General features: G+C 37.1%; 1 protein-coding gene across 2 annotated transcripts in view; it reads left to right on the plus strand.

Moving 5' to 3' along the window:
- The window catches only part of GABRG2 (gamma-aminobutyric acid (GABA) A receptor, gamma 2), a 210569-nt gene that overhangs the window by 55251 nt on the left and 136498 nt on the right, over positions 1–18820 (plus strand). For both annotated transcript variants that reach the window (XM_006897047.1, XM_006897048.1), the window contains exons 2-4: positions 8265–8416; positions 10444–10511; positions 15893–16113. In XM_006897047.1, coding sequence (XP_006897109.1) covers positions 8265–8416; positions 10444–10511; positions 15893–16113 — 441 coding nt within the window. The remainder of the gene's footprint in view (positions 1–8264; positions 8417–10443; positions 10512–15892; positions 16114–18820) is intronic.

Raw genomic sequence — 18820 nt, forward strand, 5'->3', positions numbered from 1 at the left:
AACTTGGTAAAGTATGACTTCATATACATATATATATGAAAATTCTGTATGTTGTATAACTGAGTTTCAAAAAAGTAAGCATCTAGAATATGTGTCAAAATGAAAATATTTAGCACTTTCATGCTAAACTATGAACAGCCTTGCATTAAACAAGGTTTATTCAGTATTTGTCTTCTTTCTACCCTCTATGTAATAATTTTGTTTTCCTGATTACTGATATCAAGCATCCTCATTGTAAAAATTCAAGACATGCATAAAACTACAAAAAATGTAAATAAAGGTGAATAACCAAAGTTGTAGCATGATGAGTTAGATTCAGGTTTTGGACAAAAATTACGAACTCTAAATGTCCAAGAGATCCCACTCCAAAACACACAGAGTCCAAAGTAATATTTTGGACTTAAGTATTCTATAACAGAAATAGTCAAATTATCATATGGATATTATTCAAGTAATGTACTTGGAAAAAATATGTGTTCTAATTTAAGTGTTACAGGGTTCTGCATTTCTAACAAATTCCCTAGTGATACTGATGCTGCTGGTCCAAATTTCTCAATCAGATGCTTTCTAGCAATTTTTTTTTTCAAAATAAGAGACAAAAATACCATCATCTTTTTTTTTGGTCTTGTTCTCAAATTATCACTCTGACTATTTAATAGAAATACTTTTGAAATTATTGTTGGTTCATTTCCTTCTTTGAGATGATTTTTGTGGGGTTTTTTAATAAACTTAATGACAAATAAAGTACTATTTTCTGTAGATGTTTTTAGTCACAAGTTCCTAGTTTATATTTACTCTTAGTTCATTCAAGTGTGAGTTCAATTTTCATGAACCATTATCAATCTGTTTCTGCCCCAGCCTTCTACTGCAGTTCATGATTCCACAGAACGCCTCCTCTGACAGGCTGACATTATCATGCCCAGATGACCCACCTCCTTCTGTAACTGTGGAAATTCTTTGCACTGAAGAATCTCGGAGAAATAGGCAACATTGGGTGAATTTTATATTTATTTATGTTGTTTTATTTTTCCCCCCACACAAATCTGGAAGCTATCCCAGGTTGTGTATCAACCCCTTTAATTTAGACCTCAGCTGGGAAGCCTGTACAGAAGAAAACTTTCATTTATTTATAATATAAGGCTTCATTATTTTTCTTCCTGGAAAACATCTGTTTTTAGTTCATCTCAGCCCATATTGGACACGGGCCTGGAAACAGGATCTATAGAATCAGGCTTTATTTCTATGACTGGAGCCGTTGTCACAAATCCAGCAGTGGTCACTTTCTAACAGTTGTTGCAAAGGAACTCTTTTCAGTGTGTTGTGGCGAGCATTTTGCTAAGCACCTGCTAAGCCATTATCTTAAACCTATGTAAAAATATGACATGAATATTATCTATTTGTTTAAAATGAGATTGTTAAAGCTTAAGGTCAAATAACTTGCTCAAGGTCATAAAACACTAGCATCCCAGATAGAACATGAATCCAGAGATCAAAGCTAGTATTTTTAAACTCTTAAAAATTATGTTCTTAATTTATCTGTTCTATATATTCTGTTCTATAACTAGTAAATATGCTAAAGTCTGTGAACAGACCTCTTGAAACTTACTAATAAACACGACAATATCTGCCACTATTTTGACATTTAGTAGGAGTTGATATGAAAAGTATTATAGGCACCTGTCTGGAAATCAGTGTTATTTTTATGCAAGTATCTCTTGTTTTATCAAAGTGTTTTCTTCCTGTTCCATTTCATTTAGTTTGATAGATTATAGTAATCCAGTATCATGATACATGGATCATTTATTTATAAGTAGAGATGGTTTGAAAACAAGCAACTCAAACAATTAAATGGATTCTTTATGAAGTTTCTTTAATATTATTTATATGTTGAAAGAAATAGAGAGATATAATGAAAAGAAAAGGAAAGAAGGAGAAGACAAAACAATCTTTGAAAAGAAAATTCATATGACCAAACTAGATCAATGTAAAGTTCTGTTTCAGTGACATCAAACTGACTAACAGAATTCTTTTTTCAATAATTAACTGGAAGAATGTAAAGATTTCTTTTTAATCAGAGCAATTGTCTTATGTTTATTTGTTTCCCTACTTCTTACTTCTTTAGATGTTTCCGCTTTACTAAATTGAGAATATTTGGGCCATGGAATTTGTGTCCTATAAACAGCAGTCTGCAAAAAAATATGGATTTAGACTCAAGAAGGATGTGATAACTGACAACTGGTTTCTGTTACTACACTGAGGACTTTCCTTTGAGAGCTGGCTGAAGTTTTGCCCACTCCATTATACAGGCCAGAATCATTCTATAAAATATAACAATTGTTTAAAATCTTTGTGCTTGCTAAAGGACAAAAGGTGGACATGCTTACCAGGTTGTGCCTAGAACTACCTGGCCAACGGACTGGAAGACATCCATATATATTCCTATCCCCCTAAAAAAAAGATGATCTGAAAGAGTGTGGAAATTATGAACAATATCAATAATATCACACACAAGCAACTTCTTGTTGAAGATTATCCAAAACAGTACATTGACAGAACTAGCAGAATACAAGCAGGATTTAGAAGAGGCTGTAGCACTAAAGACACTACCATCAATGTCAGATAGATTTTGATTAAAAGCAAAGATTTGTTCCCGTTCCAAAGAAGGGTGACCCAACAGAGTGTGGAAACTACAGAACAATATCATTGATTTCACATGCAAGCAAGATTCTACTGAAGATTATCCAAAAATGACTGGAACAGCACATCAGCAGAAAATTGCAGAAGTCCAGGCTGGGTTTAGAAGGGGTCATGGTACTAGGGATATTGTAGCTGATGTTAGATGGATTTCAGCTGAAAGCAGGAAATACCAGAAGAATGTCTATCTGTGTTTCATTGATTATGCAAAGGCGTTTGACTGTGTGGATCATAACAAACTGTGGCTGACTCTGAGAAGAATGAGAAACCCAGAACATTTCATCATGCTAATGTGGAACCTATACTTGGACCAAGAGGCAGTTGTCAGAACAGAGCAGGGTAACACCGCATGGTTCAAAATTGGGAAGGGTGTAGGCCAGGGATGTGTCCTATCTCCATACCTTTTCAACCTGTATGCAGAGCAAATTATCAGAGAGGAGAAGTGTGGCATCAGGATTGGTGGAAGATCTATTAACAATCTGCGTTATGCAGATAACACATCCTTGCTCGCTGAAACTGAGGAGGACATCATGCACTTGCTACAGAGGGTCAAGGGCTGCAGCCTTCAGTATGGACTGAGGCTCAATGTAAAGAAGACAAAGATTATCACCACTGGACCAATTGGTAGCATCAGGATGGTTGGCAAAGAGATTGAGATTGTTCACAGCTTCAGTTTGCTCGGCTCCATGGTCAACACTCTTGGCACCAGCAGCCAGGAAATAAAAAAAACGTATTGCGATGGGAAAGTCTATTGCTAGAGACCTCTCTAAAGTACTCAAGAGCAATGGTGTCTCTCTGGAGACTAAGGTCCGCCTGATACAGGCCATGGTTTTTGCAATCGCCATGCATCAGAGAGTTGGACAATGACTAGGGAGGATAGAAGGAGAATTGATGCCTTTGAGCTGTGGTGCTGGAGAAGAGTATTGAATGTACTGTGGACTGCCAAGAAAACAAACAGATTCATTCTGGAGAGGGTTTAAACCAGGCTACTCTTGGAGGTAAAGATTCTGGGGCTTTATCTGACATACTTTGGACATGTTGTAAGGAGGGACAGATCCTTGGAGAGGGACATCATGCTTGGGAGGGTGGAGGGACAGCACAGGAGGGGAAGATCCTCTATGAGATGGATTGATTCAGTGACTGGGGTAATCAGGATGGGTGTGTCAGTGGCAATGCGATTGGCACAGGATAGAGCAGGGTTTAGGGCTCTTGTACATAAGGTCACTATGAGTCACAAAAGACTCTATGGCACATAACAAAAACAACAACAACCAGAGGAGTGTCTAGCTGCACTTCATTGATTATAAGGCACTTGACGGTGTAGATCACAATAAATTGTGGTTAACCTTTAGATGAATGGTAATCCCAGAACACTTGATTATGCTCATTTAAAACCTATACCTGGACCAAGGACTGTCCTCAGAACAGCGCAAGAAAACACTGCATAGTTAAAAATCAGGAAAGAAATATGCCAGGGATGGAACCTTTTTCAATCTGTACACAGAATAGATAATTTGTGAGACTGGCCTTTATGAGGAAGAGTGTGGCATCCGGATTGGAGGAAGACTCGTCAACAACCTGTGTAATGCAGATAACACAAACTTGCTTGCTTAAACTGAGGAGGGCATGAAACATTTGCTGTAAAAAGTCAACGACTCAAAAAGACAAAGATTCTCACAATTGGGTTAACTGGCTTTACCATCATAGAAAAGAGTTTGAGATTGTTAACAATGCCAGCTTACTTAGCTCCACACTCAACAGTCTTGGCACTAGCAGTCAGGAAATCAAAAGACAATTGCAATGGGTAAGTCCACTGTCAGCGAACTTTCCAGAGTACTGAGGAACAGTGTCAGTCTATAGACCAAGGTGTGCCTGATCCAGGCCCTGGTCTTTACAATTACATACTATGCATCAGAGAGTAGGACAATGATGAAGGATGACAGAGAAGAATTGATTCCTTTGAACTGTGGTGTTTGCTATGAGTACTGAACATGTAGTGGACCACCAGTAGAACAAACAGGTCTGTCTTGGAGAGGGTGAAACCAAGATTTCCTTGGAGGCAAGGATTATGAAGGTCTGTCTCACATACTTTAGACACATAGCCAGGAAGGACCAGTACTTGGAGAAGGACATGATGCTTGGAAGGGCAGAGGAGGAAGGTGCAGGAAGGTGCAGGAGAGGAAGACCCTGGATGAGATTGATTGACACAATAACTGGGGCAACGGAATTAGATGTGTCAGAGTTAGTAAGTCTGGCTCAGGATAAGACAGGAGCAGAGATGTTTTATATAGGTTTGTTGTGAGTTACAGGTAACTTGATGGCACATAACAACAACAACAGCAATTCTGATAGTTTCCATGCAAATGCGCAGCTTATTTTTTATGTTTCCCCTCCTCTACCCCCATTTGAGAAGCTTTAAATGAAGAAAACAAAGAAAGTTGCTGTGCTTGCTTTATAAATCAGTGCACTGAAGTGATTGCTTTTAAAAATGTATCATCTCTCATTCTCAGTTTCATAACTATCCCTCTGCTGTACATATACCATGTGAACAAGAGTAAGTCAAAAGTATTGTCATACTTGCCAAAAACCTTATTAAATATAATTAACATATATGAAGCTTCTATTTCTTAACACAGACATCTTATAAGTCTATATTCTTTTAAAGGTAGTGTTTCTGTGCAACTAACTCTTCTCCAATGATTTTCTACATGCTTGGATTTAGTGTAAAAAAAAAGTGGTAATTATCTGTGTCCTCAGAGGACTCAAATTGTATTCCTCTTAAATGTTTTTTGAATTTTGGACACAAAAAGAAGTTCTAAAGAGGTAAGTTCAGGGCTACAGTTTATATGGGCTTAGACTTTCAAAATTCTTGTAGAAAAATATCAGTTATCCTCAAAAAGAATGAATGGGGATTTTGTCATAATGGAAAAAATAAAAATTCTCTCAGGAAAGTTCCCTGGTCTGTTGTGTTAATTGCAAAGGGAGTTTTCAATTTTCTTAAAACTTCTTCATAAGAAACCACATCATCTTCCTGTATCCCAAAAGAAAAAAAAATCTATCAAGATTTTTCTTTAGGATACCCCAAAAGATTTCTCAGAACTCTCTGAACTGCCTTGAACTTAATTGATCCAGCAGATCTACCAAAAGTCATTGTTTTCAATTGACTTTGCTCTTGGATTCATTTTGATAAATCCAAAACTCATCACTGGTTATAATTTTTCCATAAAATGATCTTCCTTAGCGATGTTGTTGTTGTTAAGTGCAGTTGAATCCTAGACGATTCATAATGACCCTATGAACAAAAGACCTGAACACTTGTATAACTTTCATCATTTCTCCAAGTTCATAGAGATTCCGAGGGAAGCTATTTTGGAAGGGGATGCCTCTCCTGCTTCCAAGCTTATTTAATTGAGGAGCTCGACCAAACACTGTACCATGGGTAATTACTATCACATTTGACACATCAGTGTCACAACCGTGCGTTACCTCTGTAGAGCAAACGAACAGATCAGTATTATATCACTTTGAAGAATGTTTGGCCAAAAATAGTTAAAACCAGGCCGGAGGGTCTCAGATTAAAATCACCCACCTTTGTCTTGGTAACATAACTTTCTATCCACCAGGCCCACAGAACTCTATATGGTGTTGTTGTTAGGTGCCGATAGCCTTGTTTAAAATACTGATAGAAAATCCGTGACCTAGCTGATACTCAAGCGACACTTTTATTTGACATGTATCTTTTTTTTTTTAAATGAAACTATCCTAAACAGTCTTTTATCAGTGTTGTCCTGTGGGATCAAATCATAACCTACTCTTCGGTGTTTATCTGGTACTATAAATGGCAATGGAGAAGATTGTCCTTTTTTGAGACTTCAGAGACGGGTAGATTTGCATAGCCAGATAAGTGTGGCCTTTGGATTAGCAGCTCAACTCTTTATGGTCTTATCCACCAGAACTCTCTTCTCACAAGACTAAGACAGATGCATTGCTGCGAAAACTTATCTGCAACCATTGGCTGATCACAGAGACATTAGAGACACCTATTTTCTTGGAATAAGCCGGTGCATGTATGAACTGGAGCTCTCATGGCATTACTTTATGGTTTACTTTCCTACATATATACGTTCTCAATTTTTTTGTAGCTTTATCTTTATAATTAAGTATGGTAGATGGATGATCAATCTGCTTTGATGTATATTCATTAAATGTATATATGTGCATGTGTGTGCTGTGCATGTATATATATGTTGTTGTTTTTATCATTGTTGATTGCCTTCCAGTTAGGCATGACTCATAGCAACACTATGAACAAAAGGTGTACAGCCCCTCTACAATAATCTACATTCATCAAAGTTCATAGAATTTCTGGAGGCATGTTATTTAGGAAATGGATGCCACTCATGTATACACACACACATACACAGACAACTATGTTGTCTGTGTGTGTGTGTGTGTGTCTGTATTTATTATATATAAACATGCATTCAGGGCAAGTTGCCAGTCATTGATATCTAGTAAGATATTCCATACCTTTAGAAACAATTAAATTAAAAATAATTTTGCTATCTAACAAGAACTACTCTGTAACATACAATTAAGAAAATAAACCCAAAACAGGTAAGAAGTTTTGTATTTTGAGTCTGAATTTTTGTAATTGATTACAAAATACACAGTAATAATATCTACTGAAAACTGATAATAATGAAAATGGCAGCAATTTATATAGAAATCTTATCATATTCTAAGAACAGTCCTAGTTTCTAATTCTATTGGGAATTTCCTGTTTTAGAAGTGTAAAACTGAGACACAGGATATAAATTCTCAAATTAGATAATTATGTTTCTATGATTGTAGCAGTAACCATTATTGTATTTCCTAGTTTAAGATCTTTGCTGTAATAATGGGTGCTTTAAAGTCTACAACTACATTTTTTTTTCATAGTACAAGGTTCTTAACAACTAAAGATAAATGAACCACCCTTGCTGTCAGTGCAAGTAAGGGGGAAAATACACATACACACACCCTGGAGGAAGGCAAGGCAACAAGACTGAGCTCTCCTTAGTAGTTTAATTGAGAAGGAAGAGGCAGTCTGGAGGCTTGTGGGAGTGAATCTAATTATCAGTCTCTTTCTTTCATTAATAGGTTGGAACAAGTTAACTTCTCAAAGAAGAAATAGGTAGACATTATGCTCAATTTCTTAGAAGACAGTTTCATGATTTACGCACCTCATTCACAAAATTAATTTTTTTGTAAATAAGTTCTTAATGATACTTAAAAGATTGACAGAAAATCATATAAGGAAAGAGTAAAAGTAACAGAAAGAACGTGGTAACATGGTGGATTTTTATCTGTGAAAGAAGTGCATTCTACACAACTGAACAGTCTATGTGAATAACTTTTGATCTCCATCTGTGCATTTTAAGTAGCCCAATGAACCTAAGGATAGAATTTTTCGATCTTATCTGCACTCTAGTAAATTTATTTTATTTCTGCTTTTCACAGGCTAGTTGTAGCCAAATGATAAGTGGAGGGTAAGATGTGTTTCTTGACCAAAGCTCTTGTTTTCTCAGCCTTACTAGTCAAAAATCTGATGATGACTATGAAGATTATGCATCTAATAAAACCTGGGTCTTGACTCCAAAAGTTCCTGAGGGTGATGTTACTGTCATCCTAAACAACCTGCTGGAAGGATATGACAATAAACTTCGACCTGACATAGGAGGTACGTTAAAAGTTTTTGTGATGTGGTCTATATGTGAGGGAGGACCTTGGTGATGCAATGCTAAAAGTATTAGACTGTAACCAGAAGGTTCCAACCTACCAGCCATCCTAAAGTCTCAGTATGTGGCAGTATATCCCATGGATAAGAACACATGCCTATCCACCTTTGAGAAAAACATTAGTGCACTTCAAGAATCAGAAAAGTTTAAATGGTATTTTCCATGTAGTGAATAAAAAGAAGTGAGTAATATGTGTGTATGAATATCATATCTATGTGATTAGAGGACATTGATTAGCTCAGATTGAGGAAATGTAATTTGTCAAGTGACGTTTGAAGATTGAACGTAAACATTTTCCTAGACACCCCACAAAAAGCCTGTTGGAGGAAAATGAGTAATGTAAAAAAACCAAAACAAAACAAAAAACAAAACAAACAAACAAAAAAACCCACAAAGAAACAAATAAGCAAAAATGGGTAAACAACAGATATATTAGTTACTTGTTTCTTTGTAACACACTGCCAAGATCAAGTTGTGAACTAGAAGGAGCTAGGCTGCTCATCCAGGGTAGCTTTTCTCTAAGTGTTCCTCATGCTACTCCAGCGACCAGCAATCTTGCTGTATCCTTCTCATGATATTAGCAAAAAGCAATAGCAATAATGAAACTCATCAAACTTCTGAGTGTCTGAGCTTCAGATTGACCCACTGTCCCTTCTGTCCATATATTTTTTTACTAAAACAGATCAGATGAGCAAACTCAAAGTCGATAGACTAGGAAGTTCCCTAAATAAGGCCAAGGCAAAGATGTACAGGTGGGGAGCAGTGGAGAATTCAATCCACCTCCATCACCGATTATGAGAACAAAATGCTTTCAAGGAAAATGAATAAAGATGAGACAAATGCTCTTGTTGAATAGAAGCCCAGAATGATATTATGATTTCCTGTTCAGTAACTATTAAATGAAAATGGAGCACATCTATTCAGTCACGGATGTTGTACCACAAATTTTTAATATACATCTTCTCTGACAAATAGATATGCAATGGTTTTCCATATGGTTTCCTCATATTATTTGGTAAGTCAGAGAGTCCAATAAGTCATTGAGAAAGATTGATTTTGTTTTAACTAGAGCTGTGTGAAGATAAAGTAGACATAGCAAGAATCAACAAGGAGCAGTGTTCCAAAAGCTATTTATGTCTATCTATTATTTTGTTTGTATTTACTTCATGTTCCTAATGACTGTTTTATCTAGATCATTAAGTTTTTATTTTTTCTATCTTGTCATGCCAGGTAGAACTGTCCAGATTGAGTTTGAATTTTAGAAGAAAAATTAAAATTTAAGATACCTAGAAACTGGATATATGTAGCAGAAAGCAGACTTTTAAAATCTATTCCATTTTATGCAGCTTTAATAGTAATTGATCACAAAACTAGAGTGCTTGTTTGCTGAGTTTAAATACTTAAAAGGAGATATTTCTTTGAAAACTGTGATCTGGCTAATCTAATGGCCCAGTGGTAAGAAATTGTGCTCCCAACCATAAGGTACATGGTTCAAATGCACTAGCTGCTCTAAAGTTGTTGTTGAGTACCGTCGAGCCAGTACTAACCCATGGCTCACTCTTCAGCAGGTTTTCAGAGGCAGTAAATCACACAGGAGGAGATCACCCATCCCTCTTCTACTGAGCATGCCTTTGGGATTGTAATGCAGCTTCTTGCCACTAGGCCACCAGTGCTTCACTGGAGAGGAGAGACGGAAGAGAGAGAGGGAGAGACAGAGATAGAGATGGGAAATCTTCTATGTGATTTACTGCCTCTGAAAATTCACTGGAGACTCAGCTGTGAGTGGCAACTAAACCAAACAACATATAACAACAATTACTAAGTAGCAAATTAGTTACTAACATGAATTTATTTGTGAATAAATCACTTCTAAAAAAATCTATAAACTTCTATTTACAGACAACAACGGCTAAAATATTATAATATTGTACTTCTCTATATAAATTTGTTTCTATGGTTCTCTTTACAGTGAAACCAACGTTAATTCACACAGACATGTATGTGAATAGTATTGGTCCAGTAAACGCTATAAATATGGTAAGTTTGTCTATTCTAAGAAACTATTAGAGAAGATATGTAGTATCACGAAAATAGCAAGGAATATAACTATCTTTCTCTCTTGCCTTACCTATCTGATGCTGCAATAACACACAGCAATATGTTCTCTTGGATTTTATAAGGATTTGTTGTTGTTTTGTGCCATCGAGTTAGAATCAACCCATAGATGACCCTCCATGGGTTTTCAGAGCCAGTTAATCACACAGAAGGAGACTGCCCATCCTTCTCCTAGGGAACAACTGGTGGGTTCGAACTGTGCACCTTCAGGATTGCAGCACAGCTTCTTTCCACTAGGACACCAATGTTTCCTTTAGGAGGATTTATAAGTCCAAATTCAAAGTTCCAGTTCTAGGACAAGGCCCTCCCCCTGTATTGGTTATGGAGGATTGTCCTCCTTCCTTTCCATCTGGAGGCCCAGTGTTCTTTCTACACCTCCATTTGTCCTGGCATTCCCAGCTTTGTTGTAAGTAGAGCAGGGTCAAAGAAATGCACTTTATCCCTGGAGATTATTTTGTTGTTGTTGTTGTTGTTGTAATTCATGGCCTTCTCTTCATGTCCCTCCATTGTTTCTTCCCCTTTTATCTGTAAAGAGATAAAAGACATTAAGGGTCACACCATAGGAATACTTCTCATACATCCCATTAGGTCTGTGATGGCTTTAGTGTCGCATTCCACTTTTAATCTTACAGAAGAATGTTTATAGAAGTTATTTGGCTGATCAGATCATAGAGGCTCACTAAATAAAGGTTCTACATTATATATATTATATACTTGGAGTCAGGGGGAGGACATAAGTCAAACTATACCATATCCTTTGGTAAAAAAAAAATAACAAATGCAATGCTTTGGAAAATAGAGGCAATTTTTTTTAAATGTTTTATTCTTTTGCTATATGAAGACAAGTTTTAATATTTGTTATCAGAATTTAATATGACCATAAAATACTATACAAATAAAATGAAGATTTATAAACCTAAAGTTTTATAAACATAATATAATTTCCAACACAACATCTTTGGTTGGTGTACTAGTGTACTGGTGTTGCTTGCTACAAAATAAAATAATGCTTCACCACTTTTTAGAACATGAAAATGTGAAAGGTTACATTTTGTTTCAAATTAAAAATATTTCTTAGAATAAATCATATCACAGATATAAACAACTAACACAACCTAAATATAAAATAGATTTTGATAAATTTAATGCAAAATAATGTTACAGCATAAAATGAGGAAATAACATAACATAGCATACCTAAACAAATACCATCTTGGAGAGGATGAAATCAAGTTTCTTTTTGGAGTCTAGGATTTTGAAATTCAGTCTCACATACTTTGGGTGCATGGCTAGGAGACACTGATCTTTGTAGAAAGACATCATGCTCAGAAGGGTGGACGGACAGCGCAGGAGAGAGAGATCCTGTACGAGATGGATTGATACAGTGACTTGGACAATTGGGATTGGTGTGTCAGTGACCGGGACAATTGGGATTGGTGTGTCAGAATTAGTGAGACTAGTTCAGGACAGTGCCCACTTCAGAGCTGCTGCACATAGAGTCACTATGGGTGCAGACGAGTCAACATAACAACAACATAATGATTGAAATATTGCCTAATGAGCTAGCAACAAGGACTCTGTTGAGTCAGAAAGACAGAGAGAAAAAGAGAGAGATGTTAATTGCTCTTATTTAAAATAAGCTTGTTTAAAATAAGCTGTATTACTAACCTCATCTCCGTGCAAATAAGTTTACATGCTTCCTCACTGAACAAATGCTAAAATGTTTATTTTTAAATTTTTAGAATCTTCAGTATTTTGATATGTTGATGCAAATAGTAAGGAGAAAATATTTGTTAAAGTACTCAAATATAGGACTCTGTTTTAAGAATGTGGTTGTTCTTATGTGCCGTCTAGTCGCCTATGACTCATAGAAACCCTATGTACAATAGCCCTAAACTCTGACCTATCCTGGGCCAAACTCACCATCTCCAACACACCTACCCCAAATACCCCAGTCACTAAATCAATCCATCTAATCAAGGGTCTTTCTCTCCTGCCCTTTCCCTCCACCCTCCCAAGCATGACTTCCCTCTCCAAGGACTGGTCCCTCCTTGCAACTATTCCAAAGTATGTCAGATGAAGCTTCAGAATCCTTGACTCCAAGGAGCAGCATGGTTTCACCTTCTCCAGGATAAACCTGTTTGTTTTCCTAGCTGTTGTCGTTGTTTAGTGCCGTCGAGTAGTTTGCGACTCATAGCGACCCTATGCACAACAGCTCTAAACCATGCTCTGTCCTGAGCCAACCGCACTGCCTCTGACACACCCATCCTGATTACCCCAGTCACAGAATCAATCCATCTCATAGAGGGTCTTCCCCTCCTGCACTGTCCCTCCACCCTGCCAAGCATGATGTCCCTCTCCAAAGACCCGTCCCTCCTGGCAACATGTCCAAAGTATGTCAGACGAAGCCCCAGAATCCTTGCCTGCAAGGAGTAGCTTGGTTTAATCCTCTCCAAGCTGAATCTGTTTGTTTTCCTGGCAGTCCATGGTACATTCAGTACTCTTCTCCAGCACCACAGCTCAAAAGCATCCACTCTCCTTCTGTCCTCCCTAGTCATTGTCCAACTCTCTGATGCATAACAAGCGATTGCAAAGACCATGGCCTGTATCAGGCGCACCTTAGTCTCCAGAGAGACACCGTTGCTCCTGAGTACTTTAGAGAGGTCCCTAACAGCAGACTTTCCCATCGCGATATGCTTTTTGATTTCCTGACTGCTGATGCCAGGAGTGTTGACTGTGGAGCCGAGCGAACTGAAGCTGTGAACAATCTCAATCTCTTTGCCATCCATCCTGATGCTGCCAATTGGTCCAGTGGTGAGAATCATTGTCTTCTTGACATTGAGCCTCAGTTCATACTGAAGGCTGCAGTCCTTGACCCTTCACAGCAAGTGCATGAGGTCCTCCTCAGTTTCAGCAGTCCATGTTTCAGTTTCAGTTTCAAACTCAATTTCAGTTTTCCTAGCAGTCCATGGTATATTCAATACTCTTCTCCAGCACCACAGCTCAAAGGCATCAATTCTCTTTCTATTATCCCTAGTCATTGTCCAGTTCTCTGATGCATAGCAAGTGATTGCAAAGACCATGACATGTGTCAGGTGCACCTTAGTCTCCAGTCTGACATCTTTGCACTTAAGCACTTTCGAGAGGTCTCTGATCGCAGACTTTCCCATCACAATACATCTTTTAATATCCTGGCTGCTGGTGCCAAGCGTGTTGACTGTGAATCCAAGCAAACCAAAACTGAACAATCTCAATCTTCACCATCATTATGATGCTGCCAGTTGGCCCAGTGGTGAGAATGTTTGCTTTCTTGATATTGAGTTTCAATCCATACTGAAGACTGAAGTCCCTGACATTCCACAGTAAGTACTTTAGGTCTTCCTTAGTTTCAGCAAGCAGGGTTGTGTCATCTGCATTACTGTCCCAAGACAATAGTTTATTAAATTTTGGCTAAAGGACCATGGGACTTATCATTTGTATGTGTGTTAAAATGTAGATCACATTTTAAAAACTGTGCTGTCCTCTGAGACATAACTGATTAGTTTACAAAGGGATTAATGCAATAGATTTGTTTCTTATTACTACTCTAATGCCAATATGAAACTACATTTTGAACAAAGGTGGCATAGCTTATGACTAACTGTTAAAAATTATAATGAGATATGGTAGCAGATGTAGTAAGTAAAGAACACATATAAATGAGGATGTAGCAAAAGAAGGAAATTGTAGTATGATCCTGATTATTTGTATAGGTTGGAACAAAGAAGAATTTCCTTTTTTCTTCAACATTTTGACCATAAAATCATGATGAATGGAGGAAAGTGAATGGATTGGAAATTAGGAACATCCACTCTTACCCAAATCTCATATTCTAGAAAAGCTGATATTTAGTTTCTTTTTCTTTTTCCACTTATAGACATGATTGAGGGCATGTTGTAAAATAACACTATGCCTAATTAGGCTCAGTTAATCAAAATGTTGTAAATACCAGATAATTTCATCTACTTTTTATTATTCATTATTTATTTTTATTATTCACATAGGCAGTTATTACATGAGATGATGCATGAAGTGTGTTTAGCAAGAAGACTGGCAGAAACAAGTACTATGACATCAACAAGAATAAAAATAATACTAAAGTTTTATTAATAGCAAGACGAGGATAACTGTAATGATAGAGCTGTAGATCAATGGGGCTTACTATCACAAATCTGGAGAGGGCTTACGTACTTATTTGGATCAATTTATGGTTTTTATAGTTGAGGAAAATGATTCTCAGAAATTAAAATGACTTTCTAAAAGCAATTCATTCAATATAATATTCAAACCAGAATTCACTATTTTTTACTCCAACATATCTTTCATGCTATACAAACAATGGCTGTCTTTCATGCTATACTTAGCTCTTTTTTATTATGTTCAGCATGCTCTACTCAGGTTATGAAGGCGTAAGGGATATTAATACATTGTAATTAGTTGTTATAGTACTTCAAGTATATCCTTTATGATAGCATTTGATGTATATTATCATAGATTAGTCTCATTTATTATTTTAGCAAAAAAAGAAAAAATATATTACATTTTACTGGATTTTTACTGTCTGCAAATCATGAAACAAAATGTCTTATGTATATGTTCTTTACTCCAATGATCTGACTATAGCCATCATTTCATGATGAGGCAACTATTGTTCACCACTCTAGTTCAGAAAATTGTTAAGCATTCTTTCATTTTACAATGATTCCGAACTTGGAAGATTTTGTATTTTCTGAGGATGTATATCAGTATCTGTATCTGTTTTTGTTTCTTATAACATAAAGTCAAGTGTGCTCCTGGCATTTATTGGGTGGAAACCAAGAATGTTTTAGAAACCATTCCTCAATGCACAGGACAGCCCCCCCTCCAACAATTAACTATATGACACAAAAAATAACAATATGGACAAAAATAACAAAAGTGTTCAGGCTGAGAAACGCTGCACTGTATACATAGAAAAAAGGAATAATTGTATCATGATTGGGCCATGCTTCTTCTAGAGCTCATGCAGAGGGGGCCATTAAAAAAATAAAAATGTCATTCAAAACATGAATAAATTAGTAGTCACTACAACTAAGTCTTTACTGCCTATGTGGCTATTTAAAGCCAATGTAGCTTTGCCTCATAATGACAATGAGATCCCCCCCATACACATACATACACAAACAAAAACAAACAAAAAACCCTAACTACCGAAAAGTAAGAATGAATTTTCTGGCATTCATTTTTATTGTTTACACTGTTCATTATCTTTTTCTTGAAAACAGGAATACACAATTGATATATTTTTTGCCCAAACATGGTATGACAGACGGCTGAAATTTAATAGCACCATAAAAGTCCTTCGATTAAACAGCAATATGGTGGGGAAAATATGGATTCCAGATACTTTTTTCAGAAACTCAAAAAAGGCTGATGCCCACTGGATAACTACTCCCAACAGGATGCTGAGAATTTGGAATGATGGTCGTGTACTCTACACTTTAAGGTACTCTTTTGGAAAAGAAAGGGGGTAATTGGGATTAAAGTCAGAATCTACCTACCTGGTACATAAACATACAACAAAGATGCTTCAAGCATATGCAGAATTATCATGTTTGGTTAAAATAGAAAATGACATCTCAAAATGGATTTTTCTTTCTCATTTTGATGAGTTTGTTTCTTGTTGTTTTCTGTGACTTATATAAGAACACTGTGACATGAAATTTCAACTACCTTTTGCATGAGTTTTCAGCTTCTGTACAATATGGAAATTAAGAACAAGTCAGTCATCCTTGGGGCCACCTGTTGCTATACTTGAAAATGCCTTCTTTTCAAAGGAGATAATTAGTTTCAATCCAGTCTTCTTCTTTTATGTGCACAAAAGTAGGTAACTAAATTACCATCAAACCCTCATTCCCCACTGCTCATTACTTTGACAGGATGTTTAACTAAATTCAATGGCTATTTTAAGAATAGATATCTTTTGAAGAAATTTTGAAGGAGTTATCTTTTATATTCTAATCTAAATATTAGACAACATTTGGAAGGTTTTTCTTTTAAATTATTTTATGCCATTTATCTTAGCACATCACATTTATATACATTTAAAACATTTTAAATTTGAAGTTTCTGGTAGTTGAGATTACATTATCAAGCTGCACAGTAGATATGCACATAGATTTAGGCATTAGACAGCTCTAGTTTTAGCTCTTTGGCTTCATCATACTATCTTTTTGACTCAGGCAATGCTTCCACATTTTTATAACAGGGACGTAGGTGAAATAGAGGACCTAGTGCTAGAATGATTATCCAAGACTGTATTTATAGTAGCCATAATATATACTTCTTTGTTGCTGCATACTGTTGATTCATAACCAACTCATAGCTGACCTGCAGGGGATTTGCAGTGAATCATATAGAAGATTGACCACTGTTCTACCGCAGAGCAGTTAGAGGATTCAAACTGTGTGCCTTTGGGCTGGCAGATCAACTCCTTGCCACTAGATTGCAAGAAAGACTGGATTTTATTTAGAAATTTAGGATTTTTGAAAGACCAATGCAAATTGATAGATAATAATGAGAAATAAATTAAACACATACACATATATAAGACATCCTTTGGAACCCCAAGTAAACAAGTTTGGGTGTTTTTGTTTCCTATTTACACGTAATTTTTTATAAAAAAGATAATTTTTCTTATCTTAGATAATTGTTTAATCATAAAGGCATAATAGACTGGTTTATAAGGTATGAGAAGATATTAAAACAATCTACATATATTTTTACAAAAGGACATGAATAACATACATTTTCTGGTTTTAAGTAACTTTGAACTTCGGGCGTAAAACGATTCATTTTAAGTGCACCCATGAGATGTACTTTATGTCTTACATAGAAAGCAATATGTTGTTGTTATGTGCCGTCAAGTCGCTTGCGACTCATAGCGACCCTATGCACATCCCTAAACTCTGCTCTTTCACTTGCCAATCGCACTGTCTCTGACACTTCCATCCCAATAATCCCAGTCACCGAATCAATCCACCTCATAGAGGGCCTTCCCCTCCTGCGCTGTCCCTCAACACTCCCCAGCAAGATATCCTTCTCCAAGGACCAGGATCTTCTTACAACATGTCCAAAGTATGGAGCCCCAGAATCCTTGCCTCCAGAAAGCCGCCTGATTTAACCCTTTCCAGGATGAATCTGTTTGTTTTCCTAGCAGTCCATGGTAATCTCAACATTTTTCTCCAACATCACAGCTCAAAGGCATCAATTCTCCTTCTGTCCTCTTTGGTCATTGTTCAACTCTCTGATGCATAATAAGTGATTGCGAAAACCATGGCCTGTATCAGACGCACCTTAGTCTCCAGAGAGACACCGCTGCTCTTCAGTACTTTCAGAGGTCCCTAACAGCAGATTTTCCCTTGGCAATGCGCCTTTTAGTTTCCTGGCTACTGGTCCCAAGAGTGTTGACTGTGGAGCCAAGCAAACTAAAGCTGTGAACAATCTCAATCTCTTCACCATCCATCCTGACGCTGCCAATTGGTCCAGTGGTGAGAATCTTTGTCTTCTTGACATTGAACCTCAGTCCATACGGAAGGCTGCAGTCTTTGATCCTATGCAGCAGGTGCTCCAGGTCCTCTTCAATTTCAACAAGCAGGGTTGTGTCATCTGCATAACGCAGATTGTTAATAGATCTTCCACCAATCCTGACGCCACACTTCTCTTCATAGAGTCCAGCCTCTCGGCTAATATGCTCTGCATACAGGATGAAAAGGTATGGAGATAGGACACATTCCTGGGGTCCACCCTTCCCAATTTTGAACCATGCAGTGTTACCCTGCTCTGTTCTGACGACTGCCTCTTGGTCCAAGTATAGGTTTCGCATGAGCACAATCAATAGTTCTGGGGTTCCCAGTCTTCTCAGACTCAGCCACACTTTGTTATGATCCACACAGTCAAACCCCTTTGCATAGTCAATGAAACACAGATAGACATTCTTCTGGTATTCCCTGCTTTCAGCTATGATCCATCTAAGATCAGCTACAATATCCCTACTACCATGACCCCTTCTAAACCCAGCCTGGACTTCCAGCAGTCCTCTGCTGATGTGCTGTTCCAGTCGTTTTTGGATAATCTTCAGTAGAATCTTGCTTGCCTGTGAAATCAATGACACTGTTCTGTAGTTTCCACACTCAGTTGCGTCACCCTTCTTT

The sequence above is a fragment of the Elephantulus edwardii genome, unplaced genomic scaffold (genome assembly GCF_000299155.1).
Source record: "Elephantulus edwardii isolate Elephantulus edwardi_28Jun2011 unplaced genomic scaffold, EleEdw1.0 scaffold00197, whole genome shotgun sequence".
NCBI classification, from domain to species: Eukaryota; Metazoa; Chordata; class Mammalia; order Macroscelidea; family Macroscelididae; genus Elephantulus; species Elephantulus edwardii.